The 23,588-nt window shown below is 41.6% G+C and overlaps 2 protein-coding genes and 1 pseudogene across 10 annotated transcripts in view; 2 read left to right on the forward strand and 1 right to left on the reverse strand.

Annotated features, from left to right (window-relative positions):
• Dnttip1 (deoxynucleotidyltransferase terminal interacting protein 1) overlaps positions 1-5,507 on the reverse strand; it is a 32,095-nt gene extending 26,588 nt beyond the window's left edge. For 5 of the 6 annotated variants that reach the window (XR_010047366.1, XM_003467689.5, XM_005002794.4 and 2 more), the window contains exons 1-3: positions 5,348-5,507; positions 4,715-4,785; positions 3,921-4,017 (exon numbers count right to left, since the gene is read on the reverse strand). Coding sequence is in view for 5 of the 6 variants with exons in the window: in XM_003467689.5 (XP_003467737.1) it covers positions 3,921-4,017; positions 4,715-4,785; positions 5,348-5,452 (273 nt within the window). In the remaining variant the exon portion in view is untranslated. The remainder of the gene's footprint in view (positions 1-3,920; positions 4,018-4,714; positions 4,786-5,347) is intronic. The other variant, XM_063248264.1, reaches the window with a different exon arrangement.
• Positions 4,460-14,940, forward strand: Wfdc3 (WAP four-disulfide core domain 3). 4 transcript variants are annotated; one of them, XM_063248266.1, is made up of 7 exons: positions 4,460-4,564; positions 7,414-7,502; positions 7,951-8,082; positions 8,774-8,920; positions 12,221-12,352; positions 14,021-14,206; positions 14,723-14,940. In XM_063248266.1, exons 1-7 carry the CDS (start codon positions 4,551-4,553, stop codon positions 14,737-14,739), a joined length of 717 nt encoding a protein of 238 aa, XP_063104336.1. In that variant the 5' UTR covers positions 4,460-4,550; the 3' UTR covers positions 14,740-14,940. The 4 variants fall into 4 exon arrangements, with proteins under 4 accessions (XP_063104336.1, XP_013005816.1, XP_023420000.1 ...); XM_013150362.3 differs by lacking the exon at positions 4,460-4,564 and adding an exon at positions 4,866-5,064; XM_023564232.2 differs by lacking the exon at positions 4,460-4,564 and adding an exon at positions 5,473-5,604.
• A 3,938-nt stretch (positions 14,941-18,878) lies between these two features.
• On the forward strand, positions 18,879-19,745 carry LOC100727104 (protein ILRUN-like; annotated as a pseudogene).
• The last annotated feature ends 3,843 nt before the right edge of the window (positions 19,746-23,588 follow it).

Raw genomic sequence — 23,588 nt, forward strand, 5'->3', positions numbered from 1 at the left:
AGCCAAGCATGGTGGTACATGCCTGTAATCCTAGACTTGGGAGGCTGAGACAGGAAAATCAGTCAAAATTAAAGGCCAGATTACACAGTGAGTGTAAGGTCAGCCTAAAATACATATTGAGAACATGTCTCAAAAAAAAAAAAAAAAAAGATATCTGGGGTAAGTGTAAGCATCTCAAGATCTGAGAATAAAATTGGACCACAAACGAGGGATTCTTAAACACAGCTGGTGGAAATGGAACTTGCACAACTTTCTGAAAAACAACTTTTTTCCCTCTAACACATACTGATTTCATCTCTAGGAATTCATTCCCCAGAAATATTCTCACAATTGAACAAACATATACATATCGTGATGTTTGTTGTAATTGTTACACTAAGATGCTGAAAAATTAAAATAATTAAAAGATAAGGGGTTGGGGATTTAGCTCAGCGGCATAAGTGCCTGCCTTGCAAGCAGACAGTCGTGAGTTCGATCCCTGGTACCGATAAAAAGGAAAAAAAAAAAAGATAATTAGCAAAAATAGTTAAAAAAATAGTTATTAGCAGTACTGTCATTCTGTACTGAGCTCGTTACCCTAGTAACCAAGCAACAACCACATAGTTATAAATTAACTGACCGCCTCGTTATGCTGTTCTGTAGGCATCACCCCCTCCCAAGTAACCTGTGTGCTATGTCAACCTTTGTTCCCCCTTGTAAGAGACAAATTATGCTGTGTCAACCATTATTCCCCTTATGAGAGACAAATGTTCTTGGAATTGACAGACCAAGGGCTATGAATTGGCTAACCACCCACTGTGAAATGCCTCTGACCTCAAGCAACGGGGAACAAAGGCTCACCTTATTTCTGATTCTAATCACTATGTACTTAATGATCAATGAGCTAATCATAAATGAACTATAAAAATCAGTTAAAACTCTAACTCAGTTGCACAGCTTTGCAAATTCCATCTGCACTGCGTCGCTGGGCCAGCTAAAATAAAAGCGCTTCTTCCTAAAAACGATGTCATTTTGCCCCATCTTTTCCATCTCAGGGGTTTTGCCCCATTTTTCATCTCAGGGGCCTTTTTAGGGAGGTACAACAGTAATAACAAAAAATTGTAAACAATTTGAATTTTCTAGGGGTTAGCTATTTTTTTTTTAATAGGGGTTAGCTAGTTAAATTTGGTACATCTATAAAATAGACTACTTCCCAATTATTAAAGCTACTATGGGACCAAGTGGCATAAGAGCCTGCTGGCAAGTGCAAGGTCCTGAGCTCAATTCCTGGTACCAAAACTAAACAAACAAAAACCATAGAGAAAGCTACTATGGGCAAAATATTAGGTGAAATAAGTTGCAGAATAGTGTGCGCAAAACAATGTTTTACAAAAATATCATGGCTGGGCATTCTGGAGGCTGAGGCAGGAAGATCCCTACAAGTTCAAGGCCTGCCTGGGCTACATAGTGAGTTCAAGGTCAGCCTGAAAAATATAGTGAGACCCTGTCTCAAAACAAAAACAAAACAATCCCAGAAAACAATCATGAACACATACAATTGAAGCTGAGAGACTGTATTGTTATTAGTCTACACTGTTATCAGTATCTTTGGGAGGTGAGTTTTAGTGACTTTTAGCTTTTATTTAAAACAGTATCTGAGTGAACATGTTGGGGCACATCTGTAATCCCAGCACTTGGGAGGATGACGCAGGAGAATTACTGCAAGTTTAAGGACAGCCTGGGCTACAAAGTGAGTTCAAGGACAGCCTGAACTGCATAGTGAACCCTGTCTCAAAGAGACACACACACAACGAATGTACAACAATATCTATACTTTTTAAATCAATAACTTCTTTTGTGGTATGTGTATTCTGTGGTACTGGGGATTGAACTAAGAGCCTCACACATGCTAGGCAAGTGCTCTACCACCAAGCTACAGGCCTAGCTTTTTTATTTTATTTTTAAATTTTGAGATAGAGTCTGGCTAACCCAGCCAGTCTGATCTGGACTTGTTTTCTTGCCTTAGCTTCCCAATAAACAAGATTTTATTAAAAATTTCAAACTTATAGAAAACTACCTTTCATTTTACTTACTACTCCATGCCTACACTATTTCAGAAGAAATATTTAGGGTGCTTACCAAAGACAACATAAAATGCAATATAATATAAATAAGAAATGCGCAGAGGGAGCAGAACCTAAAAATTATGCCACAATGGAGATTTAGCTCAGCGGCATAAGTGCCTGCCTAGCCAAGTGCAAGATCATGAGTTTGATCCCCAGTACCAAAAAAAAAAAAAAGAATATACTTGTCATAATCAGCCTGGTGTGGTGGCACACCCCAAATGCTAGGACTTGAGAGGCTAAGGCAAGAGATGTTCAATAAACATCTTATACCCATTACTTAGTCTCTGTAATTAACCTTTTACTATATTTGCTTTATCAATCACATACCTATTCATTTATTCATCTTTCTACCGATGTGTTTAAATCCCTCCCCCTTTTTCTTTGTGGTACTGGGGATTGAACTCACAACCGTGCACTTACCAGGCAGTGCAAAGGTCTCACAAAGTAGTTCAGACTTGCCTTGCCTATGGTAGCCTTGAACATGTGTTGATATTCCTGCCTCAGTCTCCCAAGTGCTGGGTGTCACCATGCCTGGGTGATTTCTATTATTTCTCATAATCTGTATTACTAAAATGTTTTAAAAAGAGGCATGAATTTAGTAACAAAATAAATTGGGAAGGACTGATAAAACCTTGGATAAGATCAGCCATAGCTAAAATCATCATTCTAAAAAATTTGAAGACACAAAACAACAACAAACAAAAATAGATGGGAATGTAGAAGGAATCTTATCACAGTGGAACATGTAAATCATATTAAGGAGTCTCGGTTTACTTACAAGACAACAGAAAGTTTCCAAGGATTTTGTTTTTTTTGATACACGGTCTTGCTATGTAGTTCAGACTGGCTTTGAACTCACTAAGTAGCCTAGGGTGGTCTCAAACTCCTGGCAATCCTCCTGCCTCAGCTTCCTGAGTACTAGGATTACAGGTGTATGCCACCATGGCTGGCTACAGGAATTCTTAAATAGGGAAATAACAACAATGGATTTATTTACACTTTAAGAGATCATTCTAGCCGCTGTATAGAGGGCAGGTTGAAAGATGGGAAAAAACAAAAGCAGTTAGAGATTACAGGAGGAACCAGAATGAAAAATCATAAATGCCTAAACCAAAGCAGACAAAGAAAGAGGACATGTTTTACAGAGTGTGACACTGAACACACAGGTTTAGATCACTATATACGGAAGATAAAGAAGGCAAAGTTCCTGGTTTCTTTTTTTTTTTTTTTTTTGTCTTTTTCGTTTTTATTGGTACCAGGGATCGAACTCATGACTGCTTGCTTGCAAGGCAAGCGCTTATACTGCTGAGCTAAATCCCCAGCCCCTTAAGTTCCTGGTTTCTAAGGGAATGATGGTCCAAAACTGAGCTCCTGGCATCCCTGGCTTGCTTGCTCTGAACTCCTTGCATCAAGTAAAAGGGAATAAATACTTCTTGAACAAATGAAAAATACAATAATAGAAAGTTTGGGAAGAAAACAGAGTTTAGTTCTAAATATTCAGTTTGAAGTACCCAGGAGAACATTCACATATAGCCAAGCAAAAGTTTACTTATAGGGCAGCTTTAAATAACAGAAAAGTTGAATAACATTAGAAAAATATTATCTAACTCTTACATTTTAAGGAAGACTTCTCACAAAAGATTGGCAAAATGATACTGCAATTACCCCTAAAGAGGGAAATGTTTCGTAACAAAGGGCTCACAACTGGAAAACGAGATATGTGTGTATTATATTTATAGGAATGGTGCAGATAGAAACTGGGCTGCCCAGGAATCTCTTTCCCTGTTAAGTTTTTAATCCTGTTTTCCTTCTCACCTTCATGTATTTGTTGAAGACAGTCTGGATCTCCTCATTGATGCTAGGCTGCAGGACAGCTCGAAGGAGATCCATGGAGATAGCAGGATCTGTAAAACTGCATTCAGGAGGGATACAGAATCAGAGGATGTGTCCTAACCATATCCTTTTCCAATCTGCCCAGCCAATTGACACAAGATCCTTTAACAGCAATACTAGAGTGCTCTCACGGAACATAGCTATGTGCTAAGATTCTGGGCAAATATATAAGATGCATGATTTTGTTCCATTTTCATAACTAGGAAGCAGGTGTTATTTTCAGTGTTTTATGAAATATTTATGCAGAAAAGTCTATATTCTTTAATAAACAATTACAGTGACTATTTAATTGTAAAAAAAAAAAAATACAAGCAACCACCAAAGGCTCATCTTTCCTGGGATGGATACTATTTGTAGCCCCACTTTACAGTTAAGAAAACAGACCCAGGGAAATTAAGTGGCTTGTCCAAGGTTACCTAGCTAATAAATGTCAGTCTGCATTACAACTTAGTCTATGCACTAAACTTTCATTGTCTTTGACTTTAGAGGTCAATCTCAGAGCCAGTCAGTGTTAGAAATCTTAGTGTTAACCCCTGCTCCTCAACTGCGTAGATGAGTTCTGAGAGGTAAGTGACTTGAATCTTACATCTCCTCTTTCCCTGTCCAGTGCCCTTTCTACCGGCTGTAGATCTCTTCTCGGGCTTGTGCAATGGGGATCCTAAAGCTCCCATTCAAGTCTGTGCCTGGGATATAAGCCTAGTCAGGGCTAGCCTTACCTTGTTGTCATCTGGGAGCGGCGGCCCCTTCGCTGCACCTGCCTGTGCTTTATCATTATGTTCCAAGGGTTCTGTGAAGATGAAGGGAGCAAATGCCACTGACACCAGTGACACTAGGATAGGAAGAAAGAACTAGAAGATAAATCTAGGTATTGCTGCTTTTCAGATTCTTTTTCCACCTCTGCCACTTTGGGGAATGTGGCAGAAGGATGGTTAGAAGGCACTGCCAAGGAAGAGGAAGTGAGGAAACGTTTGCCGCTTTCAAAGTCCCAACCCCGCTTTTCTAGAACGGAAGCAGGAAGGGGACCAGTGTTTACCGAGGGTCTGCTCAGTGGCAGGAGAGGTGCCAGGTACTTTACCCGCCTTTATCATCCCACTTCCACAACTTTATGAGGCTGCTATTAATCATCTCCACTTTAAAAGAGAAACCTGGAGCTCAGGGGGTTGTCTGACAGGTCCAAGTCATTTAGCTAGGAAGGTGGCACCAAAATTTGAACGCAGGTCGTTCGACTGTGAAAACGGCAAGCCCTCGACAGCATCAGTCGCCGCGTTCTCTCGCCCGCGGGCCCGGGTCCCGGGAGCCCGAGGCCCTGCCCAGCCCGAGCCCGGACTTCAGTGGGGGGGCGTCCTCACCGTCAGAACCAGCTGCCCTGCTGCGCCTGCATCCCCCAGCTCGGGGCCGCCCCGTTCGGCCCCGGTAGGTCCCCGCGGCTGTTCGACGTCCCCAGTAGCCCCCATGGCGTCCCAGACCCCGATAACTTCAACCCGACTGTGCCACCGGCCGGAAAGTGGTGCCGTGACGTCATGACGACGCGCCGCTCGCTGGCCCGGAAATGCTACGCAAGAGCTGCGCGGTTACTATGGTAACCAGACCGCTGCCTTTAGCCTAGGTCCGGGACTTACTCTGTGGTGGGCTCTGGTCTCAGAGGGACTGTTAAGGCAAGGGCGGTTCCCAGTTAGGCCAAGGCCCGGGGATGACTGCGGGGTAGGAAGAACGGAGTAGGTTTCCGTGGGCTGGGGGAGGCCAAAGAGAGGAGCGCTTGTAGTTGGGGTTTTTGAAAACTGCAGTTTCTTACATTTCTGGCACAAACTCCGGAATTAGAGCCAGTCTAATGCGGGGGCCAGGAAACAAGGCCAAGTGTGGTCAGTGCCATCCCAAGCACCCACTGTGCCTCTCCAGTTTTTGACCTCAGGGCTTGACTTTTTTGTCTGACGGCATTAGGATGAAGATTGGGTCTTGGCTAGTGGATTCTGCCCAAGGAAGCTGTACTTTATGTCTGCACTTGGGTGATTTTGTGATGTTCTCGGGATGAGTGGCTTAGCAGCTCCCATGTTCCTCCAGAAATCCTTTTTGTTCTACCTTTAAAGTGCTCCTGAATAAATTGGACTCGTTTTTGGATGCTAGAGAAAGTTATTCTTACCAGTCGTGGGTAGTATAAAGTCATGAATTTTGCAGCTGGAAAGTTACGAGTTCAAATCGAATATTGGCCCTGGAATTGAACTGCCTGGCTGTGTTCTACCACTTTCTAGTTGTGTGACCCACATTTCTCAAACTTTTTATGCCTTAGTTTTCTCAATTGCAAAGTGGGGATAAAAGCTCCTGGCTTGTAGGGCTGTAGTGAGTATTGAACTAATTCATGCAAAGCACTTAAAATCATGGCAGAAGTAAAACCTTCAAACAATACTATCTGTTGTTACTACTATGAAATTTCAGCAGCCACTGCTTTTATGGGCATTTTTCAACCTGTCTGATTCAATTTTCTTATCTCTGCAAGATGATTTTGTGGATCAAAATACATAGCGTCTTAAAGCACATATTAGGTAACAAGCAAATTTAATTTTTTTTCATGCTACAATATCAGCCTTATTAAGTGCAACTTCCTTGCACCAAACTCTTAGTATTAAGAATGCCTTTTTGACCATGTTCCTAATCCTACAGGGCTAAGTAGTCCCTGTGCACACCATTAGATATCACGGCTAACTAAAGATGTGAACAAGACAGAAAAATAAAAGAAAAATAAAGGAAGAAAAGATAAAGGAGGCATATATGGAGAAGAGAAACTGAGTCATAGCAATTCTTTTGAATTTTTCCAGTTTTATATGGTTCAAGAATGGCTTTTGTGGTCTAAAGACATCAAGATGTAGGTCCCTTTGTATTAGTTCTGAGTAAACTAAAACTAGATTTTCCACAGTTTTTTGGACAGTTTCCAAGTGACCTGTTCCACTGTATCTTTTCTCGTTGGTAGGTGGAGCAGGAGCCACAATGTTGTTATGCTTAGGCTATTTTATTAGCTTGGTAATTTTCTTATAAAATTATTATTTTTTAAGGCCTTCCATCCTTTCAGCTGCAATGGAATTATCCCAAACCTTTTCAGGGTGCTCCTTAATCCTTTATCTGATAGTTGTTCCTCTATTTTTCCAGCTTTCTATTAGGATTTTTGTCATTGTCCAAAGTGTTGTATATATTGTATTATAGAGTTTGATCACTCCCACTGCATGTGCCTTTTGGTAGTGCCAGGAATTTTCTCATTCAAAGCAACCAATCGGTCTTGTCAAGAGCAGACATTCCTGAGAACTATTGTATAAGGGAGGATTTGGGACTGGTCTTATGGCAATTCCCTAGTCTTACTCTTTCTTTAGTTGATACTCTGGGCTGTGTCTTTCTCTGGCCTGAACTGAGATCTTATTTCAATTCTCAGCATCATCAGGATGTTAAGCAGCTTCTTCCTTCTGAAGGCACTTCTTGCTCTTGAGTTTCTGGCATCCTGGGCGACTACAGCTGAGCTTGGTGAGCTATCATTTGGGATACTTAGCTAACACTAACAGAAAGTAACCGGGGAAAAGTCATTTCCTGCCTCCTCTCAGAGTGAGGTTCGTCATTTGTGGAGATGATCATCTCTGTAAGACAGGACTGGGTGAATAGGCTCACAAGACAGCCAAGGTCAGTCTTCTTGGCTTTCTTTACCCTCTGGATAAGGAGATGGAACATATTAGAGGTTCCAGTTGTTCCATTGAGCTCGTGAAATGAAAACATGATCATCCCTAGCTTCCTCTGAATCTGAAGCATGGCTGGTTCTTTAGTAGCAGGGAGATGGGTATTAGGAATTTTATGGTAGGAAGAGAAAATGATTGCAGTAATATTTTGGGGTACAAATGTTATAAATGCTTGAAGTACGTTTGACCTGATTTCTTGAGGCCTAGCTAGTTATCCTAACCTCCCATGGTATCTTTTGCAGTGAAAGAAGGAGAGTGTCCTCTCGATAAGAACCCATGCAGAGACCTATGCCGGGGTGATGAGTCATGCCCAGCTGAGCAGAAGTGCTGTAGCACAGGCTGTGGTTGGGCCTGCCGAGGAGGCATTCCTAAGGGTATGTTGGCAGGATGGGCAAAATCCGCTGTGCTTTCTGGCCTTGCCTCTGGGATGGATAGAACCAGAGGCCATCTTACCTCCTAGACAGAATCTTGAAATCTAGTTTTGCTAGGGTCACTCTTCACTTTTGGGGTCTCTGTTCAGCACCCTCAGTTCTTTGCCTGCTGTCAGGAAGGAGTGTACCAGTGTACCAGTATTTTACTTTGGATTCAGAGTTCCCATGAGTTCAAAGGAGGGTAGAATTGTGAAGAAGAGCCTACGATTAAGAGAATGGACCCTGGGATCGGGCAGACCTTTGTAAGCTTTAAACTTCAAACAGCTCTTTTTAAATGGTAAAGGTTTTCTTTCTGTTTCTTTTTTTTAGTGGTGCTGGGGATCTAAAAGCACTTGCTGTGCACTGAACTATACTTCAGCCCAAATCTTAAGCTTTCGGCCCCATTTCCTCCTCTGTAAAAGAGGGATTATTATGAGATCAAATGAGATGTTCCTGGCAAAGGGTACATAAATGCTATAGTAAATGTTAGTTATTGTTATTGTAGCTGTGGTTACAGTCCCTGTTTTAGCAGCAGAGATGAGAAGCTTAAATGAAGCCTGGAGCTTCCTTCCTCTGATTTTCCCTTCTGCTGTGCTTGTGAGCATCACCAGACACTGTTATCTGCTATCCGTTGGTGTCTTTACTTTTGTTACAGGGAAGAACGGAAATTGTCCCATGGTAGTCCAGAAACAATCCTGTTTGCAGAAGTGCACCAATGATGACTCATGCGCAGGTATAAAGAAGTGCTGCACATTTGGCTGCCGGAAGTTGTGTGTGGTCCCAGACACTAATCAGAAGTCGGGTGAGAAACTGTCTCCAGACCCCATGGTTTGCCTGTTTCTTTCTCAGATACACACATCATCTTGTCATTGGTTTTACTTTACTTTGGCAACAATAATAAAGAGGCTGCTATAGTCTTGAGAATATAAAATAAAGGATACTCAGGTCATGACGATTTGTGAGACGTGGCCCAGTCAGGCAGAGGAAGATGCCAGAGGGGCAATGTCGGCATATCTTTGTAGACAGATTTGAAAGCTATTGGGTAATTCCCACTTTCAGTTGTCAGTTGTGGTATCCTCTATTAAAACCCCGAGAATCTGCAAAGGAAACAGCAAAATAGAATCTTGATGTCTATGGAGGACAGCACATATTTGCCTACCTACTGCTACTTGTGAGCTCTGTGCACACACAAGATGGCCATCTGCTGTTGGAAACAGATCCTGTTTCATTCTGGTTCTGGTAGAGAGGTATTTGAAAGAGATTCCTCCTCTTTCTCTGAGGGTCTTCATGGTCTGTCTCCACTTACGCACTCAACAAATATAATTTGAATATTTGCTGTTTGCCACCCTCAGTATGGGTTCTGGGTATATTGTGGTGAAGAAAATAGTTCCTGTCCCTGACTTTATGGAGCTTATCGTCCCGGGGTGGTGGTGGTTAACAAATACGCACATAAATAAATAAATAAATAAATAAATTCAGATTGTGGTAGGGATAACAGGACAATGAGATGGAATAAGTGGGGGAGGGTCACTCCAGATTAGGTCAAAGAAAACATGTCTGAGGTGAGAACACTGAAGCTGTAACCTGGAGGAGGGTTGAAGTTGGCCAGGGGAAGGGCGTGATGGAGACCGCAGGAAGAGTAAGGGGTTCCGGGGATGCGGAACTTGCCATATGTGGGAAACAGAGGGAGAGCTGGAGTAGAGGCAGAGAAGGGGACTGATTGTAGCTGAAGATGGACAGCGTTGACACTGGGGAGGTGAGAGTGGGGTGAAGGTGACACAGTTGAGAGAATTTTGAGCTCAGGGCTGTGGTGTTCTGCTGTACACCTTACCTGCTTTGTGATCCCCCTGAGAGCCCCTACAAAGTGTGAGAGCTGATGTATCTTCTATGTCTAGACCCTTCTTAGTTTTCCGTTTTGGAATTTTCATGGCTACTTTCACTTGGTTGTGGTTCCCAGGATATTTTATTATCATATTGCCTACCCCCCATCACTTCAGCCTACCTGAACAGGTTACTTTTATCGGAGTGATGTTAGATATCTAAATTAACTTTAAGGAGAACTGATGTCATTATTATGATGTTGAATCTTTATGTTTTCTTCTTGTGCAAGTATATTTGGTTAGGGTTATTATAGGGATATTATATAGCTGTAAAATATTTCTCAAGTTTATGTGTAGGCGTTTCATTTTCTTGTCTGCTGTCTGAAATGGGGTTTTCTGTTATGTTTTCTGAAGGAACTAAAATCATTCTGCCAACTGAGTGCACGTGACAGTGTGTTATATGGAAAATCATAGGTTTAGGTTACCCCAGACCTGGGTTCAAGTGTGAGGCTTATATGGCCAGAAGGTCCCTTGGAAAGTCATTTCTGCCTCTAAGAGCCTCAGTGTCCTTTTCTGTAAGAGAGATGAACTAAACTCTGGAGGCTTGTTGTAATGATTCAAAGTGTGTACAATGCTTTGCCCTTAATATCCATTATCTTCCGTCCTCTTAGCTTCTAAGTTGGGGAAGGTTGAGTCAGGAGTCTAATTTCTGTTTTTCTTTTTTTTTTGAGACAGAGTCTCATTATGTAGTTCAGGCTGGCCTTGAAATTGCTATGTAGCCCAGGGCTGGCCTCAAATTCATGGCAATCCTTCTGCCTCTGCCTCCCAAGTTCTGGTATTACAGGTATGCATCACCCCACCTGGCCTGGACTCGACTTTTTTAACTAGCTTTTTTTTTTTTTTTTTAAATCCAAAAGTAGTATCATTTTCTTCCCTCTGATCGGCTACTTTTAGAGACCCTGAAACTCCACAGCATGTGACAACCTTTTTGCTTCCAGCCGGTCTCCCGGAAGTAGGCCCTTTCTCTGTACCCGCTGGGCCACTGTGGCCATCTTTGGCAGTGATCTTGGGCAGCCTGTGAAAACAGAACAGAAGATTGTATTCCTTGCCAGGACTCTTGAGGCCCGGCTCTGGAACAAAAGCCTGGGAGTCTGTCTCAGGCAGGCCATTCACTGCCAGCTTGCAGGATCTGGTGAAGCCTCCAGTATTAGTTCTCCTTGGAGTTCAATCCTTGCTGTTTCCATCTTTGCAGACTTCCAGGAGCCAGCCAGATGGCAATCATCCTCACCTGTTGCTACTCAGAGGCACTGGGCCAATCCCGTTTCAGTTTTCTATAAAACATTTAATTGCCTGTCACTTCTCTCTTCATTTAAAGGCTTGAAATAAAAACTGAGACGAATGAGTCATGGTGAGTTGGACTGGTTTGGATGTGGCCTTCTTTGGGTGTGCCTGTACCTGGCACCCAGCCCAGTTACCTGAAAGCCTGGCACATCCAGAGACCGAGTTTTGTTCTGTTTGGCTGTTGACTCATTGTGTAGTTCTGGGCAAGCCCCGTTCTCTCCTCTGGATTTCATTATCTTCACAGGAATGAATGGCCATAGCTGAAATGTATTTTGCTTTCCATAACAGAAAATTAACCAAGTAAGAGTTTGTTGGTCCTACCTAGCTAGGAATCATGAAGGAAGTACTAGGGCTAGTGTAGTGGTTCTAAAAAGGGAAGCTATTTATTTCTCCTTGGCAGTCTAATTTTGTCTTTATTGCTGGTTTCTTCCTAATTGAAGAAGGGCTGAACTACCTTTCCTCTCTATATCTGTCACTGATCTGGAAGAAGAGGTGAGGGGGCAATTTGTATCAGGAATACAAATATTTCCCCAGTTTATGTCATCACTTAGGGCCACTCCTACTTGCAAGAGAATATAGGGAAACAAATCATTTTAGCTGGGCCCATTGCCTCTCAGAACAAACATGGGGTTCTATTTATAAGATTCTTATTTGGCTATAGCTGAGTAATGTTTATACAAACATTTACCAGTGTAAGAAAGAAGGAAGGATGAATATAGGGTTGACAGTATGTTTACCACAGGGGATTAGAGCTGAACTGTGAGTGTCAAAATCAGCTTAGTAGTTTATGTCCAGCAGTTAAAAAACTAGAATGTGAAAGATCAGGGTGCATTGTGTATACATGCTGCACATTTTCACATACACAGGGGGCACAATGAAAAATTCATGTCATATTCTGGGCTTGGGCACCGCTGGGTCTCAGTGCTTTGTTTCTGTGACAGTGTTTGGTGGTGAGTGTCCTGCTGACCCCCTTCCATGTGAGGAGCTGTGTGATGGTGATGCATCCTGTCCTCTGGGGCAAAAATGCTGCAGCACTGGATGTGGCCACAGCTGCCGTGGAGGCATTAAAGGAGGTACCTGTCAATGTCTCCCAGCCCCCATGGTATTGGGGAACCAGGGTTCCTTACCACTGAGCTATGTCCCCAGTACTTTTTTATTTTTTATTTTGAGATAGGGTTTTTGGTAAGTTCTTGCTAAATTGCTCAGGCTGGCCTTGAACTTGTGCTCCTTCTGGTGCAGCCATCTGAGTAGCTGGGATCACAGGTGTGTGCCACTGCCTGGTTGATATGTTGGCTCTTTTGGGAAGAAATCCTTAAAGTGCTCTCTGAGTTCCAGAGTCAACTTGAAAGGGACCACCTATTTTTGCCTTCTTTTTCCCTTCCTGGAAGGAGCCCGAGTTGTCATGTTTCTTGTCTCCCTAACCTTTAATCCAAAGCAATCCTTCCTTTTAAGCCCAAGGAGCCCCTGTTGGTCTGAAAAGAGCTAAGGGGAAGACAGTGTGCCATGGTAGGAATACTCCCTATTAATACGGGCAGCTTCTGGTGGTTTTTCTACTGTACCTTTGTCTGTGAACCTTTGGGTGAACCTTTGGGTAAACAAACATCTCTTTTTGAGCCCTAGTTTCCTCATCTTGCTAGTGAGTTGCCAAACATCACTGGTTTTCAGACCTGATTTTTAGCGTGGAGCTTCCTTCCAACTCAAATGAAACCTTGATTGGAAGCTGCATATTGGTATTTGATGATGAATAGATGAAGCCTTCCCATTTCACTTTCTTTGTTGTTTCAGTTTTCAAAAAAATATCTTCAGTACTGCTTTGATGCAAGACACCGTAGAACTCCACGTCAGAAGCATTGTCCCAGATTCTCAGTCCCTTTAAGATCCCCAGGCAATATTCAGAGTGTTAAGAATGGGACAGTTTTTTATCCTTACACAAGGTATTGCCTATTAGAGAAGACAGATAGTTAAATAAGGAATTATAGATGTTCCTTGACTTATGATGGGGCCACTCCTGATAAACATTTTGTCAGCTGAAAATCTTTTTAGAAAGTATATTTAGTGCACCTACCCTGCCAAACAGCCTAGCTTAGCTACACACATGGCACACTGTAAAGTATCATTTGTGTGCACGTAGTCATGTGACTGGGAGCTGTGTCCTGCTGTCCCTACCTACCATTGCGAGAGAGTATTGTACTGGATATCACTAGTTTGGGAAAAGACCAAAACTGGAAGTATAGTTTTTATTGAATATGTGTCACTTTTGTATCATTGAAAAATTGAAAAATTGTAATTTGAATGATTCATAAGCCACATGTGTCCTGAAGTTTGATGAGAGGAGGCACATATAGGCTATTACCGGAGCGTACAGCAGGGGCCCCGAGCCTTGTCCTGGGTATGGACAAGAATACAACAGTGAAGCCCCAGTGCAGTAGGGAAAGTGTCAGTTTACCTTTGTGTACTCTGCTTTGTCCTTCCCCAACCTGTATAGCTGTCAGTCATGTTACCTTTAGGGAACCCCCTCTAGGACATCGTTTGAAAGCTTTTGTTAGCTCAGAGGTCTTTGGGTATCTGTACATTCCCAGACCCTCCAGCTTCATAGTTTCCCAGACAAATTGGTTAAGATCTAGTTAGGAGTCTGGGTTTGATTCACCTGGAACCTGTATGTCAAAGTTTGAGATGGGAACTTTGGGACAGTGAAGCCAATGTTCTGTTTTTTTTAACCTGTGCCTTTTTTCCCTCCACAGGGCAGAGTGGTACTTGTCCAGATGTTCTGGTGAGCAGGTGTATTGTTAATTGCATGGGGGATGAAAACTGTCCAGTTGGGGAAAAGTGTTGCAAGTCAGGCTGTGGACGTTTCTGTGTCCCACTAGTCTCGCACTCCAAACTGTCCATGAACTCCAGCTGGACAGTCTCTTCTGATTCTGGAATAGGTGAGTACAATCCACTGTAGTCATCAACCAACTAAGTTACTCCAACTAAGTTACTGCTATATTGGGAAGGGGACAGTTTAAGGCCAAGCAATGTAGTTGGAGAGAAACATTCTAATGTCATAGACCAGAACCCTCATATGGAAAATATTAGCTTATAGGTGTTGAGTTGGCGTGGTTCCTGGGACAGGTCTTTCTGGGAAAGGTGTGATTTGATCTAGGCCCCTAAAGGCTTAGGCAGATGTGACAAAGTGGGAATAGCACAGAGAAAGTGCCAGACAGGTAATGTTATTGTTATCAAAAGCACAGAGGGAGGGAATATGTGTCACATATTTGGACACTGGGGCCTAGAAGGAGGGTGAGTAAAAGAAATTATGCTTTGATTTCTGAATGACATGCTTTGTCATTAGGAAGTAGGCAGCCAAAATATGCCAAGATTCTTCTGTGTGGAGGGGCAAACATGTTGGGTATCTGGGGTCAGGAAGCATAGCTGTGATTTGATATTTTTTCTTTTTGCAGAGATCCCAGTGCCCTAGTTGCCTGATTTGTTCAGAGATCTTTATGACTCCAGGAGCCTTGTCATGGCAACCAGGAGAAGTTGATGTCTTGGGGCTTGTAACAGTCCCAGCCTTGTCTGCTCTGCTTCTCTTCCTGCTTCAGCCTGGAGCATAGGAAACAGCCCTGACTGGGTAGTGGATGTCAATGCTTCTCTATTCCAATAAAGGCTGGTGATAACCCTTGTGTCTGGCTGTCTAGGGCTCAGATGAGATGGGGATCTGGGGGTCTGAGTGTGGTTGTGCAACAGTGAGACTTACATATTAACAGAGGATGGATGATCAATCTTCCTGAGAAGACTGAAAATGAGTAATGGTTGGGTGTGACTAGGGTTGAGAAGGGTAGAAGCTAGACATAGGCTCACTAGCCATAGAGTTCTCTTGCAAGCTCTTGTTAGTGAGTAGAGTTCCTCTTTTCAGAATTGTTGGCTTTATTTCTCTTATTGGAGGATGCATTGTGGGTACAGAACGGGGGTGTGTGGCTAGTTTATTGTAGCTGTTTGAATATTCCTTCCTTGAAGGCCAGCCTGTGGTTCCAAAACATTTCCAGGATGTTTGGGGCCAGGGATACAGCTCAGTGGCACAGCACCTGCCTGGCAAGCTGAAGGTCCTGAGTTTGATTCCTGGTACAAACAAACAAAACAAATAGGGAACTGGGGGTATGGCTTGGTGGTAGAGTTCTTGCCTTATATACATGAGGCTCTGGGTTTGATCCTCAGGGCCACACACATATGCATGCATGCACACACACACACACACACACACACACACACACACACACACACACACAAAGTTAATAAACTTCCCTCTTGGGGCTGGGAACACAGCTCATTGGCTCAGTGTCTGCCTAGCAAGTGTGAAGTCCTGACTTTGATTTCCAGTACAAACAAAACAAAACAAAACAAAACAATCCCCCAACCCTAAATCAAACATAGTATGTTTGATTAACATGGTTAAACATAATCAAGATTGATTGAGTTATCACATTTGTTATTTTAATAGAACTGTGTGAAATGCCTAATTTACTTAAATGGCCATTCTTTGTACATTAATATCCTTGTATATCTTGGGCTATTTTTATAGGAAATCCAGATGAATTCCTAATAGAATTCCAATCTTAAATGGAGCTTCCAATAAACTCTCAATAAATATTTCTTGAGTAAACGAATAATGTAAGTTCCTAGTATATCAATTAAGAATTCTTTGGAAGGGAAAATGAGAAATGAATCCAACTACTGAAAGACGACACAGAGAACAACAACACAGGATCGTTTAGAGTCAATGAAAAAAAAATCAGGAGTCTGCAAATGACATAAAAACCCACTCACAGATGTCATGGCAGAAAACTTCTCTGGTAGGGAAAAAGAATTTGACATACAGATAAATGAGGCATATAGAACTCCAACTAGCCATGGTCAAAATAAATCTACACCAAGGCATATAATAAGGTTCCAGAAATTTAGTACAAGAACAGAATATTAAAAGCTACTAGAGAAAAGAAACAAATCACTTATAAAGGAAAACCCATCAGAATCACAGCAGACTTCTCAACACAAAAGCTTAGGTTCAGGAGAGCTTGGAGTGAAGTATTTCAACTCCTGAAAGAAAACTACCCCCAACTCATATTTCTGCACCCTGCAAAACTATCTTTCAGAATCAATGGAAAAATAAGATATTTCCATGACAAAAAAAAAAAAAAGAAGAAGAAGAAGAAAAAAACCAGCTCTACAAAATGTTCTGAAGGATAGTTTAGAAACAGATAACAAAGACCAAAATTCTTTTTTTTAAATTTTTTTTTTTGGTCTTTTTCGTTTTTATTGGTACCAGGGATTGAACTCACGACTGCCTGCTTGCAAGGCAGGCACTTATGCCGCTGAGCTAAATCCCCAGCCCCCAAAGACCAAAATTCTAAGAGAAAAACAATAGAAACTACCAGGCAAACAAGCAGTTAAACAGAGGGGAAAGACAGGGAACCAAAACCAGGAAAATAATGTGAGAAGGATAAGCCAATACATATCAGTTATAATCATTAGTGTGAGTGGTCTCATTTCACCAATTCAAAGGAAGAGACAGGCAGAATAGATTAAGAAGCAGGATACAAGGGCTGGGGATTTAGCTCAGTGGCATAAGCACCTGCCTTGCAAGCAGGCAGTCATGAGTTTGATCCCCGGTACTGATAAAAAGGAAAAAGACCAAAAAAAACCCAGGATACAAGGGAATTTAGCTCAGCAGTATAAGTGCCTACCAGGCAAGTGTGAAGTCCTGAGTTCAATCCCCGGTACCAACCACTGCCAAAACAAAAACAAAAACAAAAAACCAAGAAGCAGGATACAACTGGGATCATCTTATTAAAAAGCTTCTGTACAGCCAAAGAAATCATCAACAGAGTGAAGGGACAATTCAAAGGGTGGTAAAAAAAATCTTTTGCCAGAGTGCAAGCAATGTGGGGCCCAGGAGGAGAAACAAGCCAAGTTACCTTTCTTGTCAGTCAGCAAAAGCCATTCTGGGCCTGGGAGGAGTAACAAGTGGCCAGTTTGTCCTTCCCATGAGTTGGCACAAGCTATGCAAGGCCCAGGAGAAGAAACAAGCCAATTTGCCCTTCCTATGAGCCAACAGGGGTATGGTTTGGGAGACAAGAATATCCCTCATCCCCATAAGCAACCAGCTGATTTGGAAGACAGGCTGAGTTGATAGCACAACTTAATGCTTTTATTATTCGATTGACTTTGCAGGCCTAAGGCCAGTAGTCTGATCATCTATTAAGAGGATAACAGTGTAGCAAATATGGAGGGTTTTCTTCTGTCTTGTTTTTGAAATCTAATATTGCTCTGTTTTTTTCTTCCATTTTGTTTTGTTTTATTCAGTGTACTGTTTTTATTGGTTTTATTCTGTTCTGTTTTGTTTGATTTTATTATGTCTGATGGTATAGGTGACAGTTTTGAAGATAAAAAGAGGCATTATGGTAGCCATTGTTACTTTTCTGTTATGCTATTTTGAAATCCTGTGTCACTTTCACTGTTTTGTTTTGATTGGCTTTATTCTGTTTCATTTTGTTTGGTTTTATTCTCTTTAAAATACACTTTTATTCTTTTGCTTTGATAGGTTTTATTCTGTTCTGTTTCATTTTATTATGTCTGACAGTATGGACAACTATTTGGAAGAAAACAAGAGACATTTTGGTAGCCATTGTTGATGTCCTATTATCTTGTTTTGAAGTTCCGTATCATTTTCATTGTTCTGTTCTGATTAGCTTTATTCTCTTTTGTTTTGTTTGGTTTTATTCTCTCTTTCTCTTTTTTTATTGGTACTGGGGATCGAACTCACGACCGCCTGTTTGCAAGGCAGGTGCTTATGCTGCTGATCTAGATCCCCAGCCCCTGGTTTTATTCTCTTTAAAATAAAAAAAAAAACTTTTGCTAGCTGTACTTCAGACAAAAGGCTGATATCTAGAAGATACAAAGATCTGAAAAGAGAGCCAGGCATATGGCTTAAGCAGCACAGTGCCTGGTAAGCACAAGCTCATGAGTTTGAGTCCCAGTAACCCCCCACAGAAAAAAAAGAGCTGAAAATAACTCCTCCCTCCAAATTTAAAGACCTAATCCACAAATGAGCATCTGAGATGAATACACACTTCTCAGAAGAAGTACAAATGGCAAGACAATATATGAAAAAATGTTCAGCATCACTAGACATTCAAGAGATTCAAATTAAAACAGTGCTGAGATTCCACGTCATTCCACATGGAATGGGTATTATCAAGAAATCAGCCGATAACAAATGCTGGCTAGGCTATGAGGAAAGGAACCCTTCTCCATTGTTGGTAGGAGTATAGACTGGTGTAACTGCTGAAGAAATCAGTGTAAAGATTCCTCAAAAAATAGGACTAAGTGGGCAGTGGCGGGTGCAGGAGGAGGCAGAGGCTGCAGCAGAGGAGACATAGGCTGCAGGACCAGGCAGGAGCGTGAGGGTGAGTGGGTGGCTGAGTGAGTTTACTGGGATGAGGTGGTGACCCCTGAGGAGTGAGGAGCTGGGGTCATTGCACGGCCTAGCAGCGAGTCTTCGGGTCACGGTGGCAGCTGCTTAGTTGTGAGGAGGAAGGAGAGTGGATGTCTAGGCCCGCCATGGAGGGCATGGACATGGACCTGGACCCCTTCTGCTGATGCAGAAATTCAGCTGTCTGGACCCACCAACAAGGACGTGCTCATCGCAGAGTTCCAGGGGCTGCTTGGCTTCCAGGTCAACACGGCCAGCTGCACCTTCTTCTTGGACTTGACCAGCTTATACTTAAAAGCAGCAATTGGCACCTATTATGACTTGGAGAACCCAAACATCAGTGTGACCCCCTCTATGTCCTTTGTTGAAGATGTCACAATTGGAGAAGGGAAGTCAATACCTCCTGACGCTCAGTTTGTAAAAACATGATAGATCCAGAATTCTGGAGCAGAAGTCTGGCCTCCAGGGCTTTGTCTTATGTATGTTGGGGAGACCAGTTTGGGCATGTGAACATGGTGATGGTGAGATCCCTAGAGCCCCAAAAGATTGCAGATGTCAGTGTCCAGGTGTGCAGCCCAGCAGAGCAGGAATGTATCAGGAACAGTGGCAGATGGGCACTGCTGCAGGAGTTTACTGTGGAGATGTCGTCTGGGTGGGTCTCAGTGTGGAGGTGGGTGAACTTTTAGAAGTAAAACAACATCTGTCATCTTTTGAAATGGAATTCACCATACAGCGCGTCACAAGGGAGAAGGAAACTTCAACCCGGTTTGCCTCTCCCCAAAAGAACCGACAGTCATGAAAACAACTTAGACCCTGGGGGTTCTGGGGGCTGGATCAGCAAAAACATATGGGCTCCTGATCCTGATCAATCTGAGCAAGATCGGGATTGGCTCTCATAGAACTCTGTAAATCTGTCCCCCAGTAGTCATGCAAACAACTTATCAGTAGTGACTTACACTAAGGTAGGTGCCCTCGGAGAAGAGGAGAACCGGTAAGTGGTGGCCCTTGTGGTCTGTGCTGCCCTTTGTGGCAAAATAGCCTCCCAGAGGCGAATATTTAAGACTGCTTAGCTCCTCTGCCAGCAGCAACAACACGAAAGGCCTCTCCCCTCCTGCCTTCACCCCGTGTCCTCTGTCCACATTTGTAGTGCAGTCCTATCTCTGCTCTGGTTTGGATATTGAAAGACCTTTAGCATTTAAAAAAAAGTATCAGAATGTCACCAGCCATGCTTCCAGTGTAAATGTATACAAAGCTTAGAGCACCAGCAACTTACTTTTGGAATTTGTTCCTACTTTGGGTTTTTTATTTTGTTTGTGGGCAGTCCCCCTGAGGAAAAAGACAAAATTCAGTTATTCCATCCTGAAAAACAAAGCAAAAAACAAAACAAAAGCTAGGACTAGAGGTTGCATTTAACTCAGCTCTTCCCTTTCTTGGTTTCTTGCCAAAAGATAAGCATCACACCGCATTGATACACGCACACAATAGCACCATAGTTTATAACAGTTAAATTGTTAAAACAGCCCAAATGCCCATCAACCAAAGATTAAAGATTTTTTAATTTAATGGAGTACTACTCTGCCATAAAGGATAAACTTGAGATATTTATACGTAAATGGATGCACCTAGAGACTGTACTCTTTAGTGAAATAAATCAGACACATTTGTCTCTCTGTTGTGAGAAACTGAAAGTGTAAATAAAGACCAAGATGTACAATAGATATTGTGAAATAGGAAGAAAATGTTCAAAAGGAAAGGGGCACAAGTGAGGTGGAGGGGGAAAGAAAGAAAGAGAGAAGAATAAAATTGTGAAGAAGAAAGACAAAATGGAAACAAAGCTTTTATAAATTAGAAGGGGGTTCTGGGGATATAGGTGGGCTCGGGCTTTAGCTCAGCAGTTCAAGCGCCTGCCTGGCAAGCACAAGGTCATGAGTTCGTTCTTTGGTACCAAAAAAAAAAAAAAAAAAAAAGAGAAGTGGGGATGAAGGGTAAAAGAAATTGGAGGAACAGGTAAAAATGAAGATATATCATGTATATATACAAATTCATGTGATTAATGTGTTCATTATGTATATCTAAATGATAACAATAAACTTAATGACTAATAAAAGAATTCTTTGGCTTGCACATAATAGGAAATTCAGCTAACGTCGGTTCAGGCAACAAAGCCATTTGATTTTCTCCCGTTGGAGTGCAGAGAGAAGTAGTTGAACTGACACTAGTGATTACTCATTTCTTCCTTTTTCGCCCACCTTGGCGTGTTGACTTTTGTACCTTGTAGTTGCAGGAAGATTACAACAGCTCTAAATATACAAAGGAGAAGCTGCATGTAGAGGGTAGTGGTAAAATGACCTTTACCCTAAAGTGGCACTCCCTGTGTAATGACTCCTCCTCCAGAAGTTGTACCAGGAAGCCTGGGAAAACAAATGTCAGCAGAGGAAATGCAAAACCATGACTGTTACACGTTAATCATGCTTCATCCTTGGAACTGGTGGGGAGGGGCCTATGTTGGCCTGAAAACTGAAGTTCTTACTGAGAAGCAAAAAGAATGCTTGTGATCAGTAGGTCATGTATTTGCAGTACTGGCTCAAATGTCATATGCATATGAAATTGCTAAGTATAATAGGGAAAGAATAAATGCCAACACTCACCTTGAGTATCGCAAAAGTGCTTTGGAAGGTAATGGAAAAAAATTGGGTCTAACTCTATTTTTAAAAAATATTTTAATAGGGGCAGTGGGAAGGGTCATCTAGCCAGTGCACTTCAGAAGAATTGTAACCAACAAAGAAAGAAACTGGGGCCTCCTGGAAGAAACATAAAAGATAGAAAGAGGAAGCAACAACAAAAAGTCCCCAGGGCCCAACCCTGGGAACATTGACCCAGGAAAGGTAAATACAAAGGAGAATGAGAACAGCAAACATGCAATATCAGACACAGCGCCAGTGGACATAAAGAGATGTATTTGGGACCTCATAGATGAGTTCAAAAGTGAAATATTTAGCCAAATAAAGCAAGATATAAGAAGATTAATAAAAGAGATACTAAGCACCCCCCTAGCAGACACAGATGGAAGAAGGGAGGAACTCAAACAAAAGAGAGAACCATTTGATGAAGAATATAAAAAAATGTAGAATACATGAAGCAGATTCAAGGAGATCACCAAGAAATTAAAAACACTTTGGAAAGATGGCAAATCAGCTTGAAAGAAACTAAGGATAGATTATCCAAACTGGTTTGCAATGTGGAAGTGTGAAAGGAAAAACTTCTTTTTCTTTTGGTCTTTTTCATTTCTATTGGTACCAGGGATCGAACTCATGATCGCACACTTGCAAGGATGGTGCTTATGCCACTGAGCTAAATCCCCAGCCCCCCAAAACTTGATTTCTTTTTTTCTCTTTTTATTGGTACTGGGGATTGAACTCACAACCACTTGCTTGCAAGGCAAGTGCTTATGTTGCTGAGCTAAATCAAAAGGGAAAACTTTTAAAAAATAACAAGGAAACAAGCAGTAACAATACAAAGGCTAGAAGGCAACAAAAGGATCTATAATTTGAGAATAAAGAATGTGAATGAAGAAGCTGGGGTACAAACAAAGGAACTACAAAGGTTATTCACAGAAATAATTAAAGATAACGTCCCAAACATAGGAAATGGAAATGATATTCTGATATGTGAAGCATACAGAACTCCAACCACCTGCAACCAAAACAGCTACACCCAGGCATATAATAATCAAGATCCCAGAAATTCAATATAAGAACAGAATATTAAAAGCTGTTAGAGACAAGAAACAATCACCTATAAAGGAAGGCCCATCAGAATAACAGCAGATTTCTCGACACAAACCATCAAATCAAGAAAAGGCTGGAGCAAAATATTCCAAGCCCTGAAAGAAAATAACCTCCATCCCAGATTGATATACCCTGATAAACTGTCTCTAGAAATTAATGGAGAAACAAGATGCTTCCAAGACAAAGAGGAACTTGAGAAATTTGCAGCCATCAATCCAACTCTACAGAGAATACTGCAGGGCATTCTAGAGAGAGAGAAAAGTACTAGGATTCCAGGAACAGTGGCAGAGAGGCCTCAATGAATGGAGCAGAAACAGAATGAAGAAGATAAGCAGAAAACTGATGGTAAAAAAAAGAGCATAACAGAAATGAGGCAGACAAGATTTTATTCAAAACTGATATGATTGATAGTATCAAGTCTGGAGTATAGGCAACTACACTGAAGATGACAAGACTCTACAATACACATTCTGGTTTGATAACTGCCGATTTTGAAGTTCTATACTATATACAAAGTTGTGTTTTTACTAATATTGTTATGTACTGATATATTCAATTATACTATATCTGATGATATAGCCAATTCTATTGGAGATAACAAGAGACAACACAGGAACCATGGTAGAAGTCTTTATACAACAGTCTCATATGTTTATTTTGTTTCATGTGTTTATAGGAATATGTTTTGTTTTGTCTTGCTTTGTTTTGTTTCTCCCTCTAATATAGAAAGGATGGAAATACATTTTAAGACTCATGCATGTGTAGAATCTATAAACAGTTTATGAGAACTGATCTTATGACATGTGATGAAATGAACAGATACTTTGAAGAAAAAGAGATACTAAAATACCCAGTGCTGATCCTGGAGTTGTCATAATGTGAAACCCAGCAATAGTATTATTCTTTGTTCAGAGTGATATCAGCCTGCTTGGGTTTATTCAATCTCAACATATTTGAAGATATGGATAACTGCATGTATGTTTAAATGTATAGGATTGATAATCATATTTTTAAGTTTTTGTTGGACAGTTTAACAGAACTGGTTGCAGT

Source organism: Cavia porcellus, unplaced genomic scaffold (genome assembly GCF_034190915.1).
Source record: "Cavia porcellus strain 051 isolate PalLab524CR breed Dunkin Hartley unplaced genomic scaffold, mCavPor4.1 scaffold_5, whole genome shotgun sequence".
In the NCBI taxonomy this organism is placed as follows: domain Eukaryota; kingdom Metazoa; phylum Chordata; class Mammalia; order Rodentia; family Caviidae; genus Cavia; species Cavia porcellus.

Coding starts and splice junctions, on each gene's coding strand:
- Wfdc3 (XM_063248266.1), top strand. Junction 8,921..12,220: donor AGACACTAATCAGAAGTCGG/GTGAGAAACTGT, acceptor TTTCTGTGACAG/TGTTTGGTGGTGAGTGTCCT. Junction 12,353..14,020: donor CCGTGGAGGCATTAAAGGAG/GTACCTGTCAAT, acceptor TTCCCTCCACAG/GGCAGAGTGGTACTTGTCCA.